This window comes from Equus quagga, chromosome 8 (assembly GCF_021613505.1).
Source record: "Equus quagga isolate Etosha38 chromosome 8, UCLA_HA_Equagga_1.0, whole genome shotgun sequence".
In the NCBI taxonomy this organism is placed as follows: domain Eukaryota; kingdom Metazoa; phylum Chordata; class Mammalia; order Perissodactyla; family Equidae; genus Equus; species Equus quagga.
Genome location: NC_060274.1, coordinates 61,425,263 through 61,448,940, shown reverse-complemented (window position 1 = coordinate 61,448,940; position 23,678 = coordinate 61,425,263). Strand labels below are relative to the sequence as shown.

Genomic DNA, 23,678 nt, shown 5'->3' with positions numbered 1-23,678 from the left:
TTTATAGACAAAAAGTATACATTTATATGGACCTCCAATTAAATTATTGTGTAGTAGATTATAGCAAAACTTTATTTCTGAGTTTCTGGAAAATGCATTCAAATAGCAAAGTAAATCAGAGATGATTTAGAATTAGATGTACTTATATAATTACTAATTTTAAATAGATTACTCACGTCTTAAACAAGGTTATAAATTATAGACTAGAATTTTAAATTTTATTTTTATTTTAGTGAAAACAAAAATTTACAGATATTTGATATAAAATATTCACACAGATTACATCTCTTATATGACAGTAAGAAAACTTTCAGTATAAGCTACAAGTTCATATTTGGAGATAAATCCATGAGTTTTAATTTTTAAAAATCTGTAAGATGAGTTGCTACTTTAGAATATCTGATATGTGGCATGAAAATACTGGTGCAAATCATTACTCTTGAATGCTATGTATGCATTTATAGAAGACTCTGAAACAAAGGAGTTGGAATTTGGTTCACAGTTTATAAACTTTACACAAATTTTGTTATGATAAACTGTTACCCACAGAGGGAGTTATCCATAAACAAAAATAATCTGGTATTTACTAATTTTACACAAGCCATTGTAAAACTTCCTTGTCTGAAGCTTTAACCAACTGGGATTTTTGTGACCCATAACCAGGGAGAGTGAACCATAATAAATTAACAATATTAGAGAAAGCAGACGACAGAAAGAGAGTTAACACTCAGTATTAACCTATATAATTAAATGAAGTTTCATTGTTTTTTACATTGCCCAAGTGATGTAGCAACCTAAATCATGGGATTTCTAATCCACCTTTGGTTGTTGTCAAATTCAGTAATTAAGAATGCAACCCATGGCAGAAAAGACATTTTTCTGTTAATTTAAAAGGTATTTACAGCTTACTATTTTTGAAACAAATTATTTACTCAAATAAATTCTTGCAATCATTTGCTGCTTCCTATGACTATTTACTGACAAATATTTCTAAATTACATAAATGTGTTAATTACCAGCAAGTAAATCGTGTTTTAAAAAGCATTGATAAGTGTGAGCAATTATCAAAATGGAGAATTCCCATTTGTGACTCTGGTTTAAACTCTAATTAGTGACTTGTAGTGATCCAATATTTTATATAAATACAAAATCTAACAATTTGCTTTCTTAAGCCTATAAGGTAAATGAGATTATAGATACCTTTACAAATACAGATTTTGTTCAGAAATTGGATTTTGTTTTAGGAGATATGCTCCTGAACACAAAATATATTTTCTGAATTACCTTAAGCATAAAGAAACACAATTATTCACTTTCAGCATTTGAGAAAAAATTATTATAAGGTTTTGCAAAATATTTGCTAATGGAAATGCAACAATTTTTATTTACCTAACCTGTTACTTCACCCTGTAGTATAGAATCAATTTTATAAAGGCAAATTTGTGATCTGCTGTGAAATTGACAGGAGGATTTAATTCAAAAAGTCAACAGATTTATAGATGTAATCTTTCCAGTTCAAACAGAATCTTGCTGGGTTTTAATTTTTCCACACAGCATTGAAATAAATAAATATTTTTAGCTTTGCTTCAAGAAGTTTAAAAGGGTTTTAAGTATTCTACAGATACAGATTTTGGAGAACACTGGATTGTTTAGAAAAAAAATAGCTCTTTTTTGTTTTACTTCATTGTAGGAAGTCTTGAAGACTTTTTTTCTCCAAAATCTTATTTTCACCTGAAATAATTGTATTCAGGTTTTCTCAGCAGGTAAAGTATACATTCTTACAAGGTTTCAAATTTCAGAATTCCAATAATGCATTTAAACTGTGCACCCACCGAATCACCTTCTGTCCTCTTTGTGTGTGTGTCTATTCTCTTGCAGTTCTGTTATTTATATTGAATTTTAGTTTTTTAGCTCCCCAGAAATACCTTAGTGAATCCTCAGCAGTTGCTAACCACTTAATAATTGTGAACCGGCCAGCCCCTTCAAGTAGATCGTTAACCACAGAGTGCCTGACAATTTCCAAATCGTTATCCTCCGTCCAAAAGGAAAAGATAGGGCTTTGTGAGGCCGAAAGGAAGCAAAGGAAAACAAAACAAATGTAGCTCATGCTGAAAGTGAAAAGTGCTTGGACAGATTAGTATTTTCTTTTCTGCAAGGCGTCCTGCCAGACTTTTTTTTTTTTTTTTTTTAATAGAGAAGAGTTATTTTTTGGTCTGATTTTTCAGTTTCTTGGAAAGCGTCGGTATTTACCATCCCCATCGGCCCCTCATAATTACGGTTGGTTGTTTTGTGTTTTTCCCATCCGTCCACATCATACACTGCTGATACCCCCGCCTCACTCTGTCAAAACCCCAACTCCGGGCGACCCTGGGTTTGGAAACTCCACCGACTCCCGACGACACATCCCACTCTCTCTCGCTCACGCCTCTTTTTTTAGTCGCAAGATCTCCCACTCCAGTTGCAGTGAAAGCCGGAAATTTTCTTTTAACTCCCCTCTCCTCTCCTTCTCGCCCCCCACTTGGTGCCGAGAGCTGCGGAGCTGGAAGGTTCAGAGCAAGCCGGGGCTCAGCTGCCTCCCCTCTCTCCGGAAGGCTTTAATTTGCACACTCGCTTGCCACTGCGCAGCGAGCCCCCAAGCCCGCCGCCGGGGGGGGGGGGGTCTCGGGCAGAGCTGGCCTCCCGGGCCCCCGTCCCCGCTCCCGCCCCCACTGCCTCCCCGGCGCGGGCCCTGAGCCCCGGCAGGAGCCTCGCGGCCCCCTCCCGCCCCCAGCGAGCGGCGCGGGCGGCGCCCTCCGCCGTCCCTCCGCCCTCCGCTGCTGTGCCCACCCCCTCGCGGGAAAGAGTGCTGGTAACTCCTTCCTCCGAGCCGGTTACCTGCTCCGCGCCGCCGAGGACACGTGCGGTGGTCCGCCTGACGCACGCAGCCTCTTCGGGAGGCCGGACGTGGCCCGGCCCTTCAGGTGAGGAGCTGTGCGCTCCGGTGGGTGGGCTGCGGGGTGGGGGGTCCCCGGGGAAGATTTGGGGGCTTGGCCAGGGTCGGAAGCGAGTGTGGGTGGGGGTGACTGTGGGGGCGGGTTGTCTGTCCTCGGAATCGGTTTTGGTTAACCCCTTACGAACCGAGGCAGGGTAGTTACGGGGGCCAGTTTGGGGGAGCTAAAGGAGTTCGCCTAATGTGGCGAGAGGAGGACATCGCACACTAGGGACACCCCCAACACTGAGATCCTGTGCCTGCTCCCATATAGCCGTGCGCACAAACACCCACACAAACACTCCTTATCCAGTTTCTTCAAACAGAATTTAAACTCCACTCGGACACTCAGTAATCCACATTTAGGGTTTAAAATGCACTGCCTCTGGGGACTCCATGCGGAAGACTGTGTTTCCGTGCCCCATATTTATTTCCTCACGAAACCTCCCTCTCCAGCTTGCTAGGTGTGGGCGTGGGCTCCACCTTCCCCACCACGAGATAAAGTTAACGCAGGCTTCCTGCTGGCAACCCCTGCGGGCGTGTTATGCACACTTAGAGGAGTGCACGCAGGCGGCCAGTGCCCAGGCTTGGAGTCCCGCAAGGATGCACATTTGCTTTAGTTTCCCAGTTTATTTTTATAATTTAAAATATGGAAGTTAAAAATGCACACCCCGCGGTGAGCAGCTCCGGACCCCGCAGCGCGCCCGTCAGTGTGCACGTGGGCGCATCTGCGTGTGTGCGCACACGCAGGAGTCGTGGTCCCCAGTGCGGCCTCTTGTCGCTGCGCTGGTGGCGACCCTTGCGGTGCTTGGCAGGCTTCGGGAGAGGCACGTGAAGGATTTCATTGAGTGTGAAGACAGAGAGCAGAGACAGAAAGCAGAAGGAGGCGGCTGCAGCCTTTGTAGTCGCGGAGGAATGCGGAAATGTTGAAGCACTATGTCAAACTTTTTTGAAATGGGGTCAAGTCACATTCAGCCAGCGTGGGAAAGCAACAACAACAACAAAAAAAAGTGCAGGGGGGGGGGGAGGCACTGCGGCTCCCGTTTCTCTCCGCCGGAGCCGACCGTCGGGGGAGCGAGGGGGGAGAGCCAGGGCGGGCGGTGGGGGGCCCGGCGAGGGTAGCGGGCGCAGTTCCCTGCGGGGGTGGGACGTCCGCAACGCTGCCTTCGCTGCAGAGCCTCTGGCTGGACTGGGGCGGGGAGGAGGGGACGCGGGAGGGGCGGGCTGCGCGGCCGGCGGCGGCTCCTCCGCTACCTGTGTGGCCCTCGGCCTGGCTCAGACTCCCGTGCAGGCTCTGGGGGGCTCGCTCCTCGACTGCCCCAGGAGTCGCTTTCACCTTTTAAGGAGAGTTTTGAATGGAGTGAATGTGAGGGGCTCTGTCCTCGCTGCGGTCCCTCTGCCCGCACACCGTGGGGGTCGCGCTATTTGTTTCTTTAATTCCTGGCAGAAGGCGAGCGGGCAGCAGTTGCGGGGCAGGTAATTCCGAGGTGCCCCGGGAATTCAGGACGCCCGGCCGGCGTGGTTAATGTCCCACCGAGGCTGCGGCAGCCATGGGTTGGAGGTTGCCTAGTTCCTGGATTGCAAATGAATGGGGAGAGAAAGCGTCCCCCCCGCCCGCCGGCCCGCACTTTGTTGTGCGGAGGGCTCCGGGGGGCGACTGGCTGCAGACGAGACCAGGCCTTAAGCCGAAAGAGGAATGGAGCTGCGGCTTCTGCTACCTACATCGGAGACGGTCCTGGGAGAGGGGAAAGGTTCGCGAGTCCTGGCTCCGAGGGCGCAGCCTCTTCTCTCTCACCCCGGGGGCTCCCCCACCCCCCACCCTTTGTAAGAGAAGGTTGAGTTTTGCCCAGGTTGAAATCAGTTGAAAATTTCAGGACGAGTCACGGTTATGCTACCTTCCTCCTGAAGTTACTCTTTAAAGAGGCGACAAGCTCAAGTGTGGGGAACACCCCTTTCTCCCACCCTTAGGGTCCCGTGGGCGACTCCTCCCCTCTAGGACCCCATCGCTCTCCCACCCCTGAGTAGCAGGAGCCCCAGCCTTCCCCGACCTGAGGGGTTTCCACTAGGGAGGTCTTCCGAGTCGGAGGAATTCCGTTTCCAACCCTGCCTCCTTTACCCCCAAAAGACCACTTGTGTGTGCAAGTCTTTTTTAAATGTCTTCTCGTAGAAAAACTGAAAGTAGAAAGAAAGGAAGCAATTTCCCAGCAGATGTCTGACCACCCCTTCTCGCACACTCCCAGCATCGGGTTACAGGGTCCTGGGAGCCCCCACCCACATTCTGCGGCCCCACACGGGTGGACCTACAGTCCCTCCACAGCAGCTTGTGCACACCCCCTGAACGCCCCCATGGCACCCCGGGAGCCCCTCTCCCTGCACGTCCAGGCCCGGGGAGGCCGGGAGGGTAGCAGCGCAACACAATGATATAGGGATAAATATTAAGCCGTGACATTGACGTGCCCGGCGCCTCCCCTCCCCCGCGCTCCCGGCACACTCTGGGCCGCTCGGCACGCCCCCTCCCGTTCCACTGCGTCCCGCGCCGCGCGCTCATCCCGGAGGGGCCCCTGCAACCTCTCCGCGCGAAGACCGCTCCAGCCCTGCAGGGAAAGAAAAGTAACTTCGCTTTTCTTGGAGGAACGAGGAAGGATTAACTGGCCTGGGAGAGGGCAGGAGCGCGCGGAGGGTAGCGATGGGGGCTTCGTGAGGGAGGAGGAGGGGAGCCTGCGGGAACCCTGAGGAAGGCGCCCGGGATGTCTGACTGCACTTTCTTCTTGTTTTCCCGTCTCCCCTTTTAGGTGGAATGATTGTGGACTGAGACGCGCTCGGGCAGAGACTATGTAATCGCCTCGGTGTCTGTGCAGAGGACTGCGCTTCGGGGAGGGAAGAGGAGGGATCGGCTCGCTCCTCGGCGACTCGGCAGGCGGAGTTTCGCCGCGGCACCAGGGTTGCGCCCGCCCGCGGGGAGGTCGCTCCATCCAGCCCCGGCGGCCGCGAGAGCCCGAGCGCCGGATCGCGGTAGTCGGCAGGGGTGAGGGAGAGCGAGACCGAGCTCCGGGGCGTGAGGGAGCGGGCGGAGGAGTCCGAGAGGAGGCGAGCGGCGACCGCGAGCGAGCCGAGCGAGCCCCCCGCCCGCCTCAGCGGCGCCGCGCCGGGCGGCGTCCGGGCGGCATGGAGAAGGACGGCCTGAGCCGCGCCGACCAGCAGTACGAGTGCGTGGCGGAGATCGGGGAGGGCGCCTATGGGAAGGTGTTCAAGGCCCGGGACCTGAAGAACGGAGGCCGTTTCGTGGCACTGAAGCGCGTGCGGGTGCAGACGGGCGAGGAGGGCATGCCGCTTTCCACCATCCGCGAGGTGGCGGTGCTGAGGCACCTGGAGACCTTCGAGCACCCCAACGTGGTCAGGTGAGCGGGGCAGCGGCGCCCATGCCGTCGGGGGCCGCGCGCCGAGGGAGGGCCGGGCGAGGGCTCCTCTGGCCCAGGAAGGTGCTGGGCCGGAGGGCGGCTGGGGAGGCACGGCGCGACCCGCTGACCTTACAGAGTGAGAGTAAGTTTTGTCGACAGAGCCACGAGCCAGAGCCGGTGACCTTGGCAAACAGCGAGCAAGTCAGACCAGTCAGAGAATGTGACCTGCGCAGGCTTCCTCACTGCTGTGCAAGTTCTAAGTGTTTTCTCCCTGAAAGGGGGTCCGGGAAGTTGGGTGCCTTTTAGGGACGGAGCAAGCCAACCTGAGACACGCCCTGCCTTCCCCCGCTCATTTTCCCTGGCCGTCAGGGAGTTTTTGAGAGACTGAATATAAGTGAGAGGTAGCAGGATGCAGTGATAATTAGAAGGAAGAGAGCTTCACTGGTGGAGCCTGCTATAAATAACATTTAAAAAATGCAGAAACTTAAGAATATTTTTGCTAGTCACATCCACAGTTTCTTTATTAAAATTGCATACTGATAAGAAGGATTGCTGAAGGTCTAAGGACTTCAGTGCTGATGCCCAGTTTCAAAGTGTCGTTTAAAAAATTTCTTCCCGGGGCCGCCCGGTGGCGTAGTGGTTAAGTTCGAGTGCTCTGCTTCGGCGGCCCGGGCTTCTCGGGCCGGATCCGGGCATGGACCTACACACCGCTCAGCAAGCCAAGCTGCGACAGCGTCCCACAAATAAAATGGAGGCAGATTGGCACAGATGTTAGCTCAGCAACAATCTTCCTCAAGCAAAAAGAGGAAGACTGGCAACAGATGTTAGCTCAGGGACAATCTTACACACAAACACAAATTTCTTCCACAAATGTTGCCTGTTTGTATTACTTTATGTCTCTGGGCCAGCATAGTCCTTAGACTACTTCTCCAAAGGGTTAAATGTGAGTCCAAGATGTGGAATCTTATATTCTGAATGTCCTGCCCTTGCCCCTCCTGGTCGGATTGTGTGAGTGGATGGGGAAACAGCAGTTCTTAAAGCTTCTCCTGTGTGGTAACCAGTAATAAACGAAAGTGTGTGTCACTTAGGATAATAGTGTTTTCTTAGTGATCCTGGAATTTCCCCATTGTGTGGTTGACATTGTGTGGTGTGTCATCCTTTTCTAAACAGAGGTGCATAGTTTTCAGTTGAAAAGGAATGCACAGAACCTTCTACAGATTAGGGTGCGATTTTACCTTTCTCAACTCTTAAGATAGTGTGTTGGAAAAAGGAGGTCTTGGAGTCTTCTTCCTGTCTTCTCATCCATCTAAAGGTTCCATTCAGCAAATACGTGCCTACTGTGTGCGCTGTGGATGAAATTATGTAAATAAGCACAGCTAAATATTTTTGTAAAAAGTCAAACAAATTAACATTAGTCATCCAAGTGGAGAGACCCGAGACTGACCTTTGAAATACCAAACCCTCTACAGACTCAGGGAGCCCATGTCTACAGAATCTTCTTGGGAGGTTTTAACTTGTCTTTTCTTATCCCAAGCTGGGTGATTTGTGTGGTGCTTTGTTCCCCACATAGTTAGACTCAGGCTAGAAGGCAGCAAAGAATCATAAATACTTAAATACGGTAGTAAATGGCTGTAAAGATAGGACCCCATTATACCTCTGCACTAGCCAGTAAAGGAGAGAGGGATAATGAACTGGGGAGAATGAGTGTTTTAAGAAGGTAGGATTATCTATAAAAGCAATAGATTACCTTTTGCATGTGTTTTCTTTGTTGAAAAACAACAACAACCCTTTTGAGGAGTCTGTGATATTGAAGGGAAAAAGTGAGGATACATTTTGTCCCCCGTAATTTAGTTATCTTCTTAGAGGAATCACCTAGGCCCTTCCCAGAGGATGAATTCCACCATTAGAATTTTAGGACCAAAGTTCTTGTTTTATTTTGCCTGCTCTCTATGGAGAGTGCCTAATTAAGGATGATTATCATGTTTTATAGATAAAATACTGTCCTTGCACTGTAGTGGTGTTAGAGGCACCGCCGTGTAATACTGTCCTTTATGAAGCATAATGTTGTAACAGAGAAAGGTGGTTTTTGCCATTGTGCTGGTAGATTTTGGCTAATCCATCTTATTTTCTTGATTTATTTTCTTGAGATTGGTGTGTCTTGAGAGGTTTTTAACTGACCCACGATTTGAATTCCGTACTGAAAAATTTCAAGAGACTATACTTACGAATTGAAAAACAAAGGGATCGTTTTCTAAAATTATTTTAAAAGTGGTGATGACACTTAGGTCTTAAGAGTTGTGAGAAGAAACTGAGATAGTGTATATAAGAGCACTTTGTCAATGTAAAAATGCTTCAAATGTCCAAGTATTATTTGTATTCAGGTAGATAAGTGGGGCCCTTACCTTGGAGCAAGTTCCCAGTGAGGCCTCAGTTCAGCTGACCTTTTCTCTAGAACAAATCATACTCAAACCCAGACATTACTGGCTCTGGAACCAAGAAGCTACTTGAATATAATGAGGCTGTGGTTTGTCAGAAAAGACCATCAGTTACATGCCGTGAAATTCAGTGACACTTGAGAAAATTATTGATGATGTCATCCTCACAAGCTACAGATCTCCATTACATTTCATTTCCTTCCTGTTTCTTCTCTTCCGCCTCTGCCTTGGGGCAGTCATTGGCCCCCCTGACTTGCTTGGCTAGACTAGGAATTCCTGATTTTAGAGGTTGCTGATGCTTTTTCAGGTAAGGACAGGAAATCAAGCACAGCTAACAACTATTCTTTTCCTTCCAAGAGAGAGTTGTCAAGGGTGGGCCCCCCCAAACCTGTGATTTATTGTTGCCCCATAGGATCAGCTTTACAGTCCTGTGACTGGTTCTTTAAAGCTGTCTTAAAAGGACAGATGCCAGTATAAGTGCCTTCAAGTCCCAAGTAATTGATCATAATTATAGGTCCTTCCCACAGATAGTTAAGCCTCTAAGCTTGAAGGAGCATAATAAACATATTAGTTTTTTCAAAAGTTTAAGTTTTAATTTTGATGGATTTGCCAGAAAAGCTGACTTGTTATTGCTGGCACTGGCACTGCTTCCATGCATAGGGATAATGACTTGAAATTCTTGCTTACCTGTGCTTGATGTATCCCAGGCTCGGCTTCATCAGCCGTTCAGTGTCTGGGATGTAAGTTTACTCTTATTTTATAGTTGGTAATCCCAAATCCTGGAGCCTTTGCCAGAATCAGACTTTAGTATGAACCTATACTGGGACTTCTGCACTCCACAAATGAATCCTATTTTATATTCTGAACTAATTATATATAGGTAGATAAAATAATAACATGTTTTATCAGCAATCTGTTCACTCACCAAGTATTTATTGAGGGCTTACTATGTTCCAGAGAGTGCTAAAAGCTGGCGATACAGCAGTGAACAAGTCAGGAAGTCCACACCTCTAGAACTTACCTTGTAATGAGATGAGCAGTTCTTTTTCCTCTTCAAAAATTCACTTTTCTGGGGCTGGCTCCGTGGCCGAGTGGTTGGGTTCGCGCGCTCTGCTGCCGGCGGCCCAGTGTTTCGTTGGTTCGAATCCTGGGCGCGGACATGACACTGCTCGTCAGGCCACGCTGAGGTGGCGTCCCACATGCCACAGCTGGAGGGACCCACAGCCAAGAATATACAACTATGTACCGGGGGGGCTTTGGGGAGAAAAAGGAAAAAAATAAAATCTTAAAAAAAAAAAAATTCACTTTTCTTTATTTCCACTGTCTTATTTTGCTATATTTAACCTAACCAGTTTTATAGAGCAACTAGTATTTGTGATAATTTGGTTACCAGGAATTTGCTGATTGAATAGGTAAGATAACCAAAACACTGATCAGAATCAAATGCTTTTTGAAGATTAAATTTCACCTTAGGGACATACAAATAGATTTATATAAGACATTGAAATGTAACTAATATATGTGAACATTTGAGCTCCATTTATTACGCAAGGATTTGGGAAAGACTTACTGTTTAAAAACCATGGGGCTAGGTGCTGGGAAAGATATTTGGGTAAATCATACCTGGCTCTTCCCTTCAAGTAATTCCACCTGTTATTGAAGGAATAAGATGATCACCATAACCCTGATACATGATAGTATTGTGTAATTACAAAGATACTGCTCAGTGCTACCAGTGTTGTGCCTAGGGACTAAATTTGTTAGTGTAGCAGTAAAAGTAATTCAAATTAAAGTACTGGTTCTAGAAACGAAAACTTAATGGCATTTCAGTGAATAAGCTTGTGACATCTAAATATCTTAATTTATTATCACTAGCATATTTAATCACTGTTTAAAAAAAACTAACAGAAAAATCCATGCGGTTCAATGGTTACTCTTGAAGGAGAGTTCAATGATTATTATTTAGGGAGAGTTTTCCAACTTCCTCTTTTTAAAGATCTCAGTAATATATATCATAATAGGGGAATAAAAAATCTGATTTTCTCTAGGAAAACCTAATCATTAACAGGGTAGAAGAAACATGGCATATTATTTGATGCAGCATAAAACCAAGTCCTCAGGTGGGTTAGTTCATGGGAATCCTTCTGAATAACAGTGTTATTTTGTGGTTGGATAGTACATTTATTAGGGCTTGTTTCAGTGAAAGTGAGAGTTTAATTCTCTTTTTAAGTTTCAGTATGTTTGGTCTTTCATTCTCTAAGAGTTTGAAAAATTTCCAATTTATTAAGCTTATTTAGTAAACAAACATTTTCACAATGATATTCTGCCCATTCTTTATTCCTGCAGAAGAACTTGGTAATGCTAAATTGTTGATATTGCTCTTGTATCCTTTTTACGCAACTATTATCATGGAATTATTAGAATTTCTTTATCAAGGAGAAAATGGCTTATAAGAGGGAAACTTGTGTAAACTTGAATATCTTTTGGTATGTTTTCCTATGTTTAAGACATGAGTAAATGAATATCTGTGAAAACAGACTCCTTGTTAAAAGAAAGTCATCATTTAAAAAAATATATCTTCCTATTAATGATTCCATAGGAATGTTTTTTAAGAATGAAATATCCAATACCTATACTGTGTCATTGTAAACTCGTGGATATTACAATTGGAAGACACTTTGGAAGTCTTTCAGCCCTTTTATGAAACTAAAGTCCAGAGGTCAACCAACATCTCTGTCACGCAGTTTAAAAATTGTTGTTCTAAAATCTGAGTAGCAATTTTTTAAAAATTCTTTTTGTCTGTTAGATGGAAGAAGTTAAATTAAGTGCATACATTTCTAGTTTGGAAAAAATGAACTGTATGTAGACAAAAATGATGGTTTGCCAGGAATAAAAATGACATGTGAATTCTAGAAATTCCTGAATTCTACGGTATGTCCTACTGAAATACATAAAAAGTATGATGATTATCCATTAAATTCTGCTTTTAAAGAACTTGGGTAATAACTATGATCATTTAAATAGCTATAGTTAAATAATAATACAGGTAAATAGTGTAGTTAAATAATTAAGTAATATTGAATTCATTTTAGACAAAGAACAATGGAGAAATCTAAATGCTCAGTACTCATCTGATGAATGAACTCTTACGTAATGTGGCGCTGGCATCTACTACCCATTTAATGAGATAAACACCATAATGCTTGAAAATTAGGCAGCATAACAACCTCCAGACACATAAGCAAATATGAGCTACCCATGCTTCTTGAAGAGCTAATCACACTGTTGCTATTTCCCATGAGGTTCAAAGAGCTTCTCTGTCTTCATAGGAAGGAAATTAATTGGGGCTTCCTGGTGTGATAGACTCGGCAGAAGTGAAATCTGAGTGCAAGAGGATTAGTAATAGGAGAGGGTAGTGTGTGTAATTTTGGGCTTGGTCCAAGGGCCAGGAGGCAGCCCTAAAAATGGGCACTGGTGGTTGGTAACAAGCCACCTACGTACAAGTCACCATTTGAGTGATGATGTGTAGATGCTGAGTCTGCTGGCACAGGGCAGGTCAGCAGTCAGAGGGTGGAGTTCTACAAGAGCCACTGGGCAGTTGTTTTGAATATCTCCAGTTTGCTGCCATACTTGATTTTGTTTTACCAGCTACGCGTGTAGCTGCTCTCCGCTGAGAGGTGAAGTAAAGGTACCTTAAGGCGTGTGACAGGAATCAGTGTGAGTACAATAGTAGCCTGGAAGTCCACTTGGGATAGGATGATTATTAAACACTTAGTACTTTACCTAAATTTGGGCAGGTACTGCCTTTGTAATTTAAGTCGCTGTTTTAATTATTATAAAACAATTATAATTGTTTTAATTATTGGTTCCTGTTATCTGGCCTTCCTAAAGGATTTTAGTTTAGTAGAATTAGAATCACAGTGTAAGAATTTTTGAATTAGAAAGGGTCTTAGATTGAACCTGGTTCAACTCCCTTTGGTCTGTTGTCTTGTAAACGTGTAAAAGAATTGTCTTATTTTAGCCAGCTATTTTATTCCACAGTTACACGCATTGTAGATAGAAATTGAGGACAGCTAAGGTTCAAACTCATTTATATCCAATGTTAGCAGGACAGGATGACTGATGGGCATTGCATATCAGAAAACACTCCCTCAGAATGTAAAAGTATTTCAGTTTAATGATTTTTGTGTTTGCTGACTTGGGGACAAGGATTGTATCTTTCATATCCATAAATAACAGTGTCCATAAGTATTAGTTGCCCAGTATATGCTTCCTGAATGAATGAAGTAAAATAAATTAAATTATAACCCCCTCAGATGAGAACTTTTCGTCCTTGTGGAGTTGCGTACAGCATTGGCAAGTGTCTCAGGCTAAACACTGGGAGATTATTGGGTATCAGCTGTAATGCTCTGCACACCAAGATTGTTTAGTAAGAGCCTTCAAATACTTGTTGATATTTTAAACTTTTCCTGTGACTGTCCGTTTTTCGTCAATATTAGCTTCAGCTTTGATAGGGTTTTGTTGTGTTCTTGTCTGCATTTGCTACCTGTATCCTGCAGGCAAATGACTGCTTCATTTCCTCTGACTGTGCTCCTTGCCATCCTCTGTGACTTCAGTTGGGGCTGTCTGAGAATGTGCACTTGGTGCCGCTCCCTATGCCGCTGTTTCTACCTGTTGAAATGCTACCTATTCTTCAGAACCAAGCTCTAATGCTGCCCTTTTTTATATAGTGTCTCCTTAATACCTTCATTTTGACAAAATTTCTGCTTCCGTTGAACCCTGACAACTTTGGACCTCCTTTACGGCACTTAGTGTATATCTGCCCCTTTATATTATTATGTCTGTTATATAAAATGTAATATTAATCTTCCCCTCAACCACCCTCTTCTGATCCTCTACCCTTCCACACCCCAGTTATAAGCTCCTTGAGGCAGAGAGTGTCTTGTGGTCATGTCTGTTTACATTCTACATCCAGTGGAAATAAAATGAATAAATGACCAAATGGATGAAATAATGGAAAGGAGGTTCAGTTATTAAGGAGGGGACCATATGGATTATTTCTGTCACATGAATGTTGATACTAAGGAGTGTCAAAGAGGGAGAACGGATCTGTATATTGGATTATACTTAATTAATTTACTGGGAATAATAAAACATACTGAAGAGAAAGTTTCATTTTTTACTCTAATCTCTATAGTTTATATTAAAGTGAGTTTTAAAATTTAAGTAATTCCCATAGTTCACTATAGAGTCTTGGACTTAATTTATATGCTATAAAGACAACATTAACATTAGGAAGTGTGCACGCATTCAGTAAAAGTTGAAAATGATTTGGACATTTTTAGTGTAAGAATGTAAGGTATTCTAAATCCATTTTCATCAATTGCTTGAATACTTTTGTTTTTTTCCCACTAATTTTGCTATCTTTGGCTTTCTATACTGGAAAAACTTGCAGGAGGAGCAGAATTAAGTAAAACCTTCCTAATAATTTCTAAAAGGAGATCAAGATTCTGAATTACATTAAAACTTTGCCTTCTACTCCTCTTCGTAATTTGTGTGCAGTGAATTTGAATTCCACCTTGACAAACTGGTAGGTTTAGTTAAGAAGTATTCTTCCAGCCTGAACTAATTCCAGTTCCTCAAGACACATGTGGTTTGTGTGTGTGTGTGTGTGTGTGTGTGTACATGCGTGCATGCACAAGCGTGCACCCAGAATACTTGAATGCAAGGTCCCTGAAAGAGGGGACTGTGTTTTCTTGTTCCTTCCATATCCCAAGCACTTAGCATGGTGGCTGGCATCTTGTAGTCCAGAACTAATATCTGTGAATGAATGAGTATATGCCATCTAGGAATTCAGAATTGATGTCTTTTTAGTCAGAATTGGGTAATAATGTCTGAAAGCATATGTGAGGTCTATAGCATTCAACAAGTATTTATTGGTTATCTGCTATATTCAACATTTTGTTAAACGTGATTGACAGCGATCACAGAAAGTACCTACCTCTTGAAATGTTTACCCAAAAAGTGGTATTAAGGTCTGAAATTTGATTCAAAATGGAGGATAGATGAAACAAGCTGATCATTGTTGAAGTTGTGGAAGTTTGTTGTACTTTTCTCTCTTCGTTTTATATGTTTGAAATTTCCCATAATAATAAGTTTAAAACATGTTTCTAGTCGTGGACTAGGAGTCAGAATACTTGGAGTCTATCCTGACTCCTCCCCCTATTAGCTGAGTCACCTAGAGTTACTCCTTAATGTCTCTTGCTTGAGGTTTCCTCACAATAAAATAGGAATTATCACTAGTCTTTTGACTTTAGAGAGTTACTATGATCAAATGAAATTGTGTATATGAGGATAAATATAGAAATATTTTATTATATTTGTATATTATTAACAAAACGAATTCCTGCCCTCAAGTAGTTTATAATTTTGTGGAGGAAGCTGACATGTACACAGGTATCTATAGTGCTGATTGGTAGTACTTTCATTTTCTTCCCTCCGCAATGTGAAAGTGTGAATGGAGCTAGGTATTTCTGAAAAGATGTGTATTGGATTTATAGTAATTATAGTAAGATATAATCTTTAATCTGGGTATTGGTAATTGGTGTCGCATTTACCCAGTGCTGTATCCTATTCGTTAATGGATTTATTGTGGGAGAGTCCAAGGATACAATGCTCCTGAGAGCACACTATCAAAACTGATATGAGGCCAGCCCAGTGGCACAGCGGTTAAGTTCACATGTTCCGCTTCGGGGACCTGGCCTTCACCAGTTCAGATCCCGGGTGCGGACATGGCACTGCTTGGCAAGCCATGCTGTGGTAGGCGTCCCACGTATAAAGTAGAGGAAGATGGCCGTGGATGTTAGCTCAGGGCCAGTCTTCCTCAGCAAAAAGAGGAGGAATAGTGGCAGATGTTAGCTCAGGGCTAATCTTCCTCAAAAAAAAAAAAAGAAAGAAATGAAAACCTGATAGGGGCTTGATGATTTCTTTTGTATTTCAGTATTCAGATTAACTCAGAGAGGAGTTGGATTCTCTCCTTGTTCTTCTTCTCTCTTTTTTAAATTTCAAAATCTCAAACAGAATTATTCCTTTTTATATCCCACATTGGAATTTCTGCTTGTTTATTTTCTGAAGCTCCTCGTATGGCATGACTGCCTTATGACATATGAAATTTTGTTCCATGTACTCTGTATTTAAGTGATTAACTGCTTCTGTCCACAGAAAGGAAACAGTTCTCTTTCAGGGGCACTAATCTCTAGTGAAATACGGTTTTTTTGCTTCGTTTTATTGCTGGGTAATCTCATAATTTCTGTATTAGGTATTCCTAATAGTTAATATAAAACATTTACTTTCCCTAAAGTGCTTTATTTTTAGAAGATTTAAAGTATAAAGCTGGGAACATTAACACTTACCCCTTTTCAGCAACAGCACAAGAAAAACAAAAGACATCTCAGTTTCAAGGGCAGTTTTGAACTGTAGGTTAGTGGCTCTGACCAGTACATTTTTAAACTTTTTAGTGGAAACCAAGAAACTGAGTGGTTTCAAGTTGGGAGTTTTAGATGATGTCGTCTACATTCCAACCATGTAGAATCATTTAAAGAAGTTATTAAATAGTGTTGGGTAAAAATGGGGTGTTTTCTCATTGAGCCACAAGAAACCAAGAGACAGATTTAGAGATTGGGCTAGAAGGGACCCCCAGTGCTAATCATGAATGAAGTGTATTTAAATTATGGAAGTCCCCTTTAAGAACTGGGAAGTCAACCCTTCTTTGAAATAACACTGTTTTTACACATTAAGACACAAAAGAAAAGTTGTGACATCCTGCTAGTCATTACAAATTATTTTAAGCCCGTGGGATTTAATCAGTGGTAATTTAGCTAACTACTAGTACATTAGGCTAGAACTTGGGGTCAATGATAGAAGTTGGGTTCTCAACCAAAACTGTTCGTTTTGCCAAGAGAAAAGATCTGTTTCAGAGGCATTACTCACCACCCTTGAAATGTTGGCTGACTGAGAGTGATGGAATTGATCTCAATGAGAACTATATAAGAGCATGTTGACTCGGTACCAATTCCTAATCCTAGAAAAACAGGACTGGAGTCAAGAGTAGCATCTTTATGAAAAATGGTATGGCTTTTTGTGGTTTTTTTGCACTTTACTTGATAAAATTAAGAGGTGAATCTACCATTAGGCAAATAGAGAATGGTCTAGAGATGTATCTTGTGATCTGAAAGGACTATGTGTTCATTAAAAGGAGGGAAGGAGGTGGCAGAAGATGAGCTAAGTCAGGGCAGAGTGAGAGATCCCGTACGGTGAACATACAATGTGGTGACAGAACCTGGGATAGCTTACGTCAATCTGAAGTTTCTTAGTCTTCAAAATCTGAAACCCAGTGATCTGAAAGCAGGTGAAAATTCTGGCGTGTTTAGAAAGCCCTCAACCAATGCTTGTTGAATAAGTAAACTCAGAGTATCATCCTTTTAATCCATAATAATAAAGTAGCATAGTTTTATGATTGTTTTTTCTTGGGAACCTTATTTTAACCATCTTTATATTGTCCCTTGTGCCTAGCACTCAGATATTTGTTGAAGTAATGCATGAATTAATATAGAATGTATGCTTCCCATTACGACATAAACTTCACAAGGGCAGGAATTTTTGTCTGTTTTGTTCACTGCTTTATTCGCAATATTCTAGAACAGTGCCTGGCACATAGTTCAATAAATACCTGTTGAGTGACTAAGTGAATAGTTAAACTGTGACTAAAGATCACTTTTTTACAGTAATTTTATTGACAGTAAAACTGTAAATTACCACCAAAATTTAGCAGATATGTTATTTTTCTATTCACTCATTGGTATTGTATTTCAAACTCTTCAGGATTATGTAGTCTTTAATAATTATAGTAGTAGATTGGATTCTGACTTAGGAATTAGGGATGTTTTAATAATTTAATGATTAACAAGTAGATTAGACATTAAGGTATATCCCTTCTAAGATAATGCTTCCACTAATGTTTTCATTAAATTATGAAAATAATTTTTTTCACTGCCAAAAGGCTAGTTGCCATCTGTCACTGTACACATGTGCCCCTTTACCCTTTTTGCCCTCCCCCCACCCTGTTCCCCTCTGGTAACCATCAGTCTATTCTCTGTGTTTATGTGTGTGTGTTGTTGTTGTTTTATCTCCCACACATGAGTGAAGTCATACAGTAATTATCTTTCTCTGTCAGATTTATTTCGCTTAGCCTAATGCCCTCCATGTCCATCCATGTTGTCTTAAACGGCAAGATTTCATCATTTTTAAGGCTGAGTAGTGTTCCATTGTATATATATACCACATCTTTAATCATTCATTCGTTGGGGTACTTGGATTCTTTCCGAGTCTTGGCTATTGTGAAGAGTGCTGCAGTGAACATATGGGTGCATGTATCTTTTCAAATTAGTGTTTTCATGTTCTTTGGATAAATACCCAGCAGTGAAATAGTTGGATCATATGGTAATTCTGTTTTTGATTTTTTTTTTTTGAGGAAGATTAGCCCTGAGCTAACATCCACCACCAATCCTCCTCTTTTTGCTGAGGAAGATTAGCCCTGAGCTAACATCCGTGACCATCTTCCTCTACTTTATATGTGGGACGCCTGCCACCGCATGGCTTGATAAACAGTGCATAGGTCTGTGCCCAGGATCTGAACTGGTGAACCCCAGGCCACCAAAGTGGAGATGCAAACTTCACCACTATGCCATCGGGCCAGCCCCTATTTTTAATTTTTTGAGAAATCTCCATACTGTTTTCCATAGTGGCTGCACCAGTTTACATTCCCACCAGCAGTGTATGAGGGTTCTCTTTTCTCCACATCCTCTCCAACTCTTGTTCTTTCTTGTCTTTTTAATTATAATTTTTAATTATAGCTATTCTGAAGAGCATAAGGTGATATCTTATAGTGGTTTTGATTTGCATTTCCCTAATAACTGGTGATGTTGACCATCTTGTCATGTGCTTGTTGGCCATCTGTATATGGCTATCTTCTTTGGAAAAATGTCTGTTTAGGTCATCTGCCCATTTTTTAATCGGGTTGTTTGTTTTCTTGTTGAGTTGTATGAGTTCTTTATATATTTTGGATATTAACCCCTTATCCAATATATGATTTGGAAATATCTTCTCCCATTTGGTAGGTTGTCTTTTCATTTTGCTGGTGGTTTCTTTTGCCATGCAGAAGCTTTTTAGTTTGATGTAGTCCAAATTGTTTATTTTTTCTTTTATTTCCCTTGCCTGAGGATACATATTCGTAAAGATACTACTAGGACCAGTGTCAAAGAGCATATTGCCTATGTTTTCTTCTAAGAGTTTTATGATTTCAGGTCTTACATTCAAATCCTTCATCCATTTTGAGTTAATTTTTGTGTACAGTGTAAGATAATGGTCTGCTTTCATTCTTTCACATTTGGCTGTCCAGTTTTCCCATTACCATTTACTGAAGAGACTTTCCTTTCTCCATTGTATGTTCTTGACTCCTTTGTCAAATATTAGCTGTCCATAAATGTGTGGGATTATTTCTGAGCTCTCACTTCTGTTCCATTGAGATGTGTGTCTGTTTTTCTGCCAGCGCCATGGTGTTTTGATTTCTGCAGCTTTGTAGCATACTTTGAAACCAGAGTGTGATGCTTCCAACTTTGTTCTTTTTTCTCAGGATTGCTTTGGCTATTCAGGCTTTTTTTGTTGTTCTGTATAAATTTTAGGATTCTTTATTCTATCTCTGTGAAAAATGTCATTGGGACTTTAATAGGGATTTCATTGAATCAGTAGATTGCTTTAGGTAGTATGGACATTTTAACTATGATAATTCTTCCAATCCATGTGCATGGAATATCTTTCCATTTCTTTGTGTCTTCTTTGATTTCTTTCAGCAGTGTTTTATAGTTTCCAGTATACAGGTCTTTCACCTCCTTGGTTAAATTTATTCCTAGGTATTTTATCCTCTTTGTTGTTACTGTAAATGGATTGTATTCTTGACTTCATAAAATGGGTTAGAAAGCATCCTGTCCTCTTCAGTTTTTTGGAAGAGTTTGAGAAGAATAGGTATTAAATATTTGAATGTTTGACAGAATTCACTGGGGAAACCATCTTGTCCTGGGCTTCTGTTTTTTGAGAGGTTTTTGATTACTGTTTCTGTCTCCTTATTAGTAATCTTTCTATTCAGATTCTCTGTTTCTTCTTGATTCAGTTTTGAGAGGTTGTATAATTCTAAGAATTCATCCATTTCTTATAGGTTATCCAATTTCTCAGTATATAGCTTTACATAGTACTCTCATAGTCTTTTGTATTTCTGTGGTGTCTGTTGTGATTTCTCCTCTTTTGTTTCTGATTTTATTTATTTGAGCCTTCTCTCTTTTTTTCTTAGTGAGTCTAGCTAAAAGTTTGTCAATTTTGTTTATCTTTTCAAGGAACCAGATCTTAGTTTTATTGATCTTTTCTGTTGTCTTTTTAGTCTCTATTTTATTTATTCCCACTCTGATTTTTATTCTTTCCTTCCATCTACTGATTTTGGGCTTCATTTGTTCTTCATTTTCTAGATCCTTTAGTTGTAATGTTAGATTGTGTATTTGAGATTCTTCTTGTTTCTTGAGGTAGATGTGTATTGCTATAAATTTCCGTTTTAGCACCACATTTGCTGTATCCCATGGATTTCGGTATGTCATATTTTCATTTTCATTTGTCTCCAGATACTTTTTTTTTTAAAGCTTCTTTTTTTTTTTTTTGAGGAAATTAGCCCTGAGCTAACATTTGCTGCCAATCCTCCTCTTTTTGCTGAGGAAGACTGGCCCTGAGCTAACATCCATGCCCATCTTCCTCTACTTTATATATGGGATCCCTACCACAGCATGGCTTGCCAAGCAGTGCCGTGTCCGCACCCAGGATCTCAACCGGCGAACCTCGGGCCACCAAAGCAGAACATGCAAACTTAACCGCTTTGCCACCAGGGTGGCCCCTCCAGATACTTTTTGATTTCTCCCTTGATTTCTTCATTGACCCAGTAGTTGTTAAGTAGCATTTTGTTTAATCTCCAAATATGTGACTTTTCCAGTTTTCTTCTTGTAGCTGATTTCTAGGTTCATACCACTGTGTTCAGAGAAGATGCTTGATATTATTTCAGACTTCTTAAATTTACTGAGAGTTGTTTTGTGGCCTATTATATAATCAGTCCTGGAGAATGTTCCATGTGTGTTCAAAAACATGTATATTCCGGGGGCCGGCCCCATGACCGAGTGGTTAAGTTTACACACTCTGCTTCGGCGGCCCAGGGTTTTGCTGGTTCGAGTCCTAGGCGCAGACATGGGACTGCTCATCGGGCCATGCTGAGGCGGCATCCCATATGCCACAACTGGAAGGACCCACAACTAAAAATGCACAACTATGTACTGGGGGCCTTTGGGGAGAAAAAGGAAAAAAAATGTATATTCTGCAGTTTTTGGAACGAATGTTTTGTATATATCTATTAAGTCCATCTGGTCTAATGTATTATTTAAGGCCAATATTTCTTTATTGATCTTCAGTCTGAATGATCTACCATTGAGTTAAATAGGGTGTTAAAGTCTCCTACTACTATTGTGTTACTATCAATTTCTCTTTTTATGTCTGTTAATATTTGCTTTATGTGTTTAGATGCTCCTGTGTTGAGCACATAGATATTTACAAGCTTTGTATCCTCTTGTTGGATTGTTTCCTTTATCATTGTTTAGTGGCCTTCTTTGTCTGTTGTTAAAGTTTTTGTTTTAAAATCTGTTTTGTCTGATATGAGTATTGCCATCCCAGCTTTCTATTTGTTTCCATTTTCATGGAATATCTTTTTCTATCCCTTTGCTTTCAATCTGTGAGTGTCTTTAGATCTGAACTGTGACTCTTGTATGCAGCATATATATATGGGTCTTGTTTTTTTATCCATTCAGCCACCATATGTCTTTTGATAAGAGTATTTGGTCTGTTTACATTTAAAGTAATTATTGGTTAAACATAATTTTAGATAAACAATATTAAGTGATATTTTAAATGGTCATATCGTTTGTGGTGGAATTTGATGTAGATGTTTTGGCGGAAATTTTAAGACATGGTTTCAGATCCTCTGGTTTGTGAAATTTTATAAAAAGGATTGGCATACATTCTCCTAAAGAGTTTGACGTACGCTGTAAAGCTGTTGTATAAACGGCTGTAGCTATTCTTAAAAGTAATGAGGCCTAAGTGGCCAGTCTCATTGTGAACCTTGCCTCTATACTTGTATTTGGTGCTACATTCCAAGCACCGTCCTTCTCTGCTTAGATCAGTTGCTTGTGACCATCGAAGGGGTCTGACATTACTTAAACATGACCAGCTACAAAGCATAATAATAATAAAAGTAAAAGAATAATGATATCATAATAATGATGATGATGACATAAAAGAATAATAATAATGATATGATGATGATAAGAAGAGGAAGGAAGGAAAGAAAGAAAAGGAAAAAGAAAGGGAAAGAAAGAAGGAAAAAAAGGAGGAGTTGGATAGAATAGAATAGAATGGCATAGAATAGGATAGGCTGGAAAGAAAATGTATGGTGTTCCCAGTCGTCAGGTATATTGCAAGAAGTTGTTCCTCAAGTAGAGTACCAGGGGAGTTGTTTGTAGTTTTTCATTTAAAGTAATTACGTTTTTCTGTTAATTGTTCTGGTTAATATTGCTGTGTAGTAAATTACCCCAATATTTAGGGTCTTAAAACAATCATTTTCTTATGCTCAAGGATTCAGTGTGTGGGGAATTCAGAGAGCACAGTGAGAATGGTATATCTCTGCTCTATAATGTCTGAGGCTTCAGCTGGAGATGATGTAGCGGCTCGGGGTTTGATTCATGTTGCACTGTCTCACTTTCAAGTCTGGTGTTTCATCAGGCTGGTTGATGTAGACTGACACCCAAGCTGGGGCTGTGGACCAGAGCACCTCCAACTTGCCTCTCCACGTGCCCTAAGCTTCCTCTCAGCTTCAAGGCTTCAGAGTACAGTTGTGCACCATATAATGATGATCCGGTCAATGATGGGCCACGTATACGACAGTGGTCCCATGAGAATTATAATGGAGCTGAAAAATTCCTGCTGCCTAGTGACGTCATAGCCATTATAACATCATAGTGCAACGCGTTGTTCATGTGTTTGTGGTGATGCTGGTGACAGCTCCACAAGTGCTATTGGCCCTGAAGACCTTCCAGTGGGAAAGATGTGGAGGTGGAAGACAGTGACATTGATAATTCTGACCCTGTGTAGGCCTAGGCTAATGTGTGTATTTGTGTCTTAGTGGGTTTTTTTTCATTTTCTCTTCTTTTTTCTTTTTTTTTCTTTTTTTTTGAGGAAAATTAGCCCTGAGCTAATATCTGCCACCAATCCTCCTCTTTTTGCTGAGGAAGATTGGTGCTGAGCTAGGATCTATGCCCATCTTCCTCTATTTTATATGTAGGATGCCTGCCACAGCGTGGCTTGATAAGTGGTGCTAGGTCCACACCTGGGATTCAAACTGGTGAACCCAAGGCTGCCAAAGTGGAACATGCAAACTTAAGTACAGTGCCGCTGGACTGGCCCCTGTGTCTTAGTTTTTAATGAAAAAGTTTAAAAAAAATTTTGTACATAGAAAGAAGCTTATAGAATAAGGATATAAAGAAAGAAAATATTTTTATACAGCTATACAATGTGTTTGTGTTTTGTATTGTTACAAAAGAGTAAAAAGTTAAAATTTAAAAGTTGATAAAGTTACAGTAAGCTAGGGCTAATTTATTGAAAAAGAAAAATATCTTTTGACGACTTTAGTCTAGCCTACGTCTGCAGTGTGTATACGTCTACGGTGGTGTACAGCAAGGTCCC

At 41.7% G+C, this 23,678-nt stretch overlaps 1 protein-coding gene across 3 annotated transcripts in view; it reads left to right on the top strand.

The window, feature by feature from the left end:
* Positions 1-2,848: 2,848 nt before the first annotated feature.
* The window catches only part of CDK6 (cyclin dependent kinase 6), a 229,189-nt gene continuing 208,359 nt past the window's right edge, over positions 2,849-23,678 (top strand). Inside the window, exons 1-2 of one of the 3 annotated variants that reach the window (XM_046670350.1) lie at positions 2,849-2,960; positions 5,761-6,366. In XM_046670350.1, coding sequence (XP_046526306.1) covers positions 6,134-6,366 — 233 coding nt within the window. In that variant the 5' untranslated portion in view covers positions 2,849-2,960; positions 5,761-6,133. Of the gene's footprint in view, positions 2,961-5,474; positions 5,649-5,760; positions 6,367-23,678 lie in introns of those variants that run through there. The other 2 variants (XM_046670349.1, XM_046670348.1) reach the window with 2 other exon arrangements.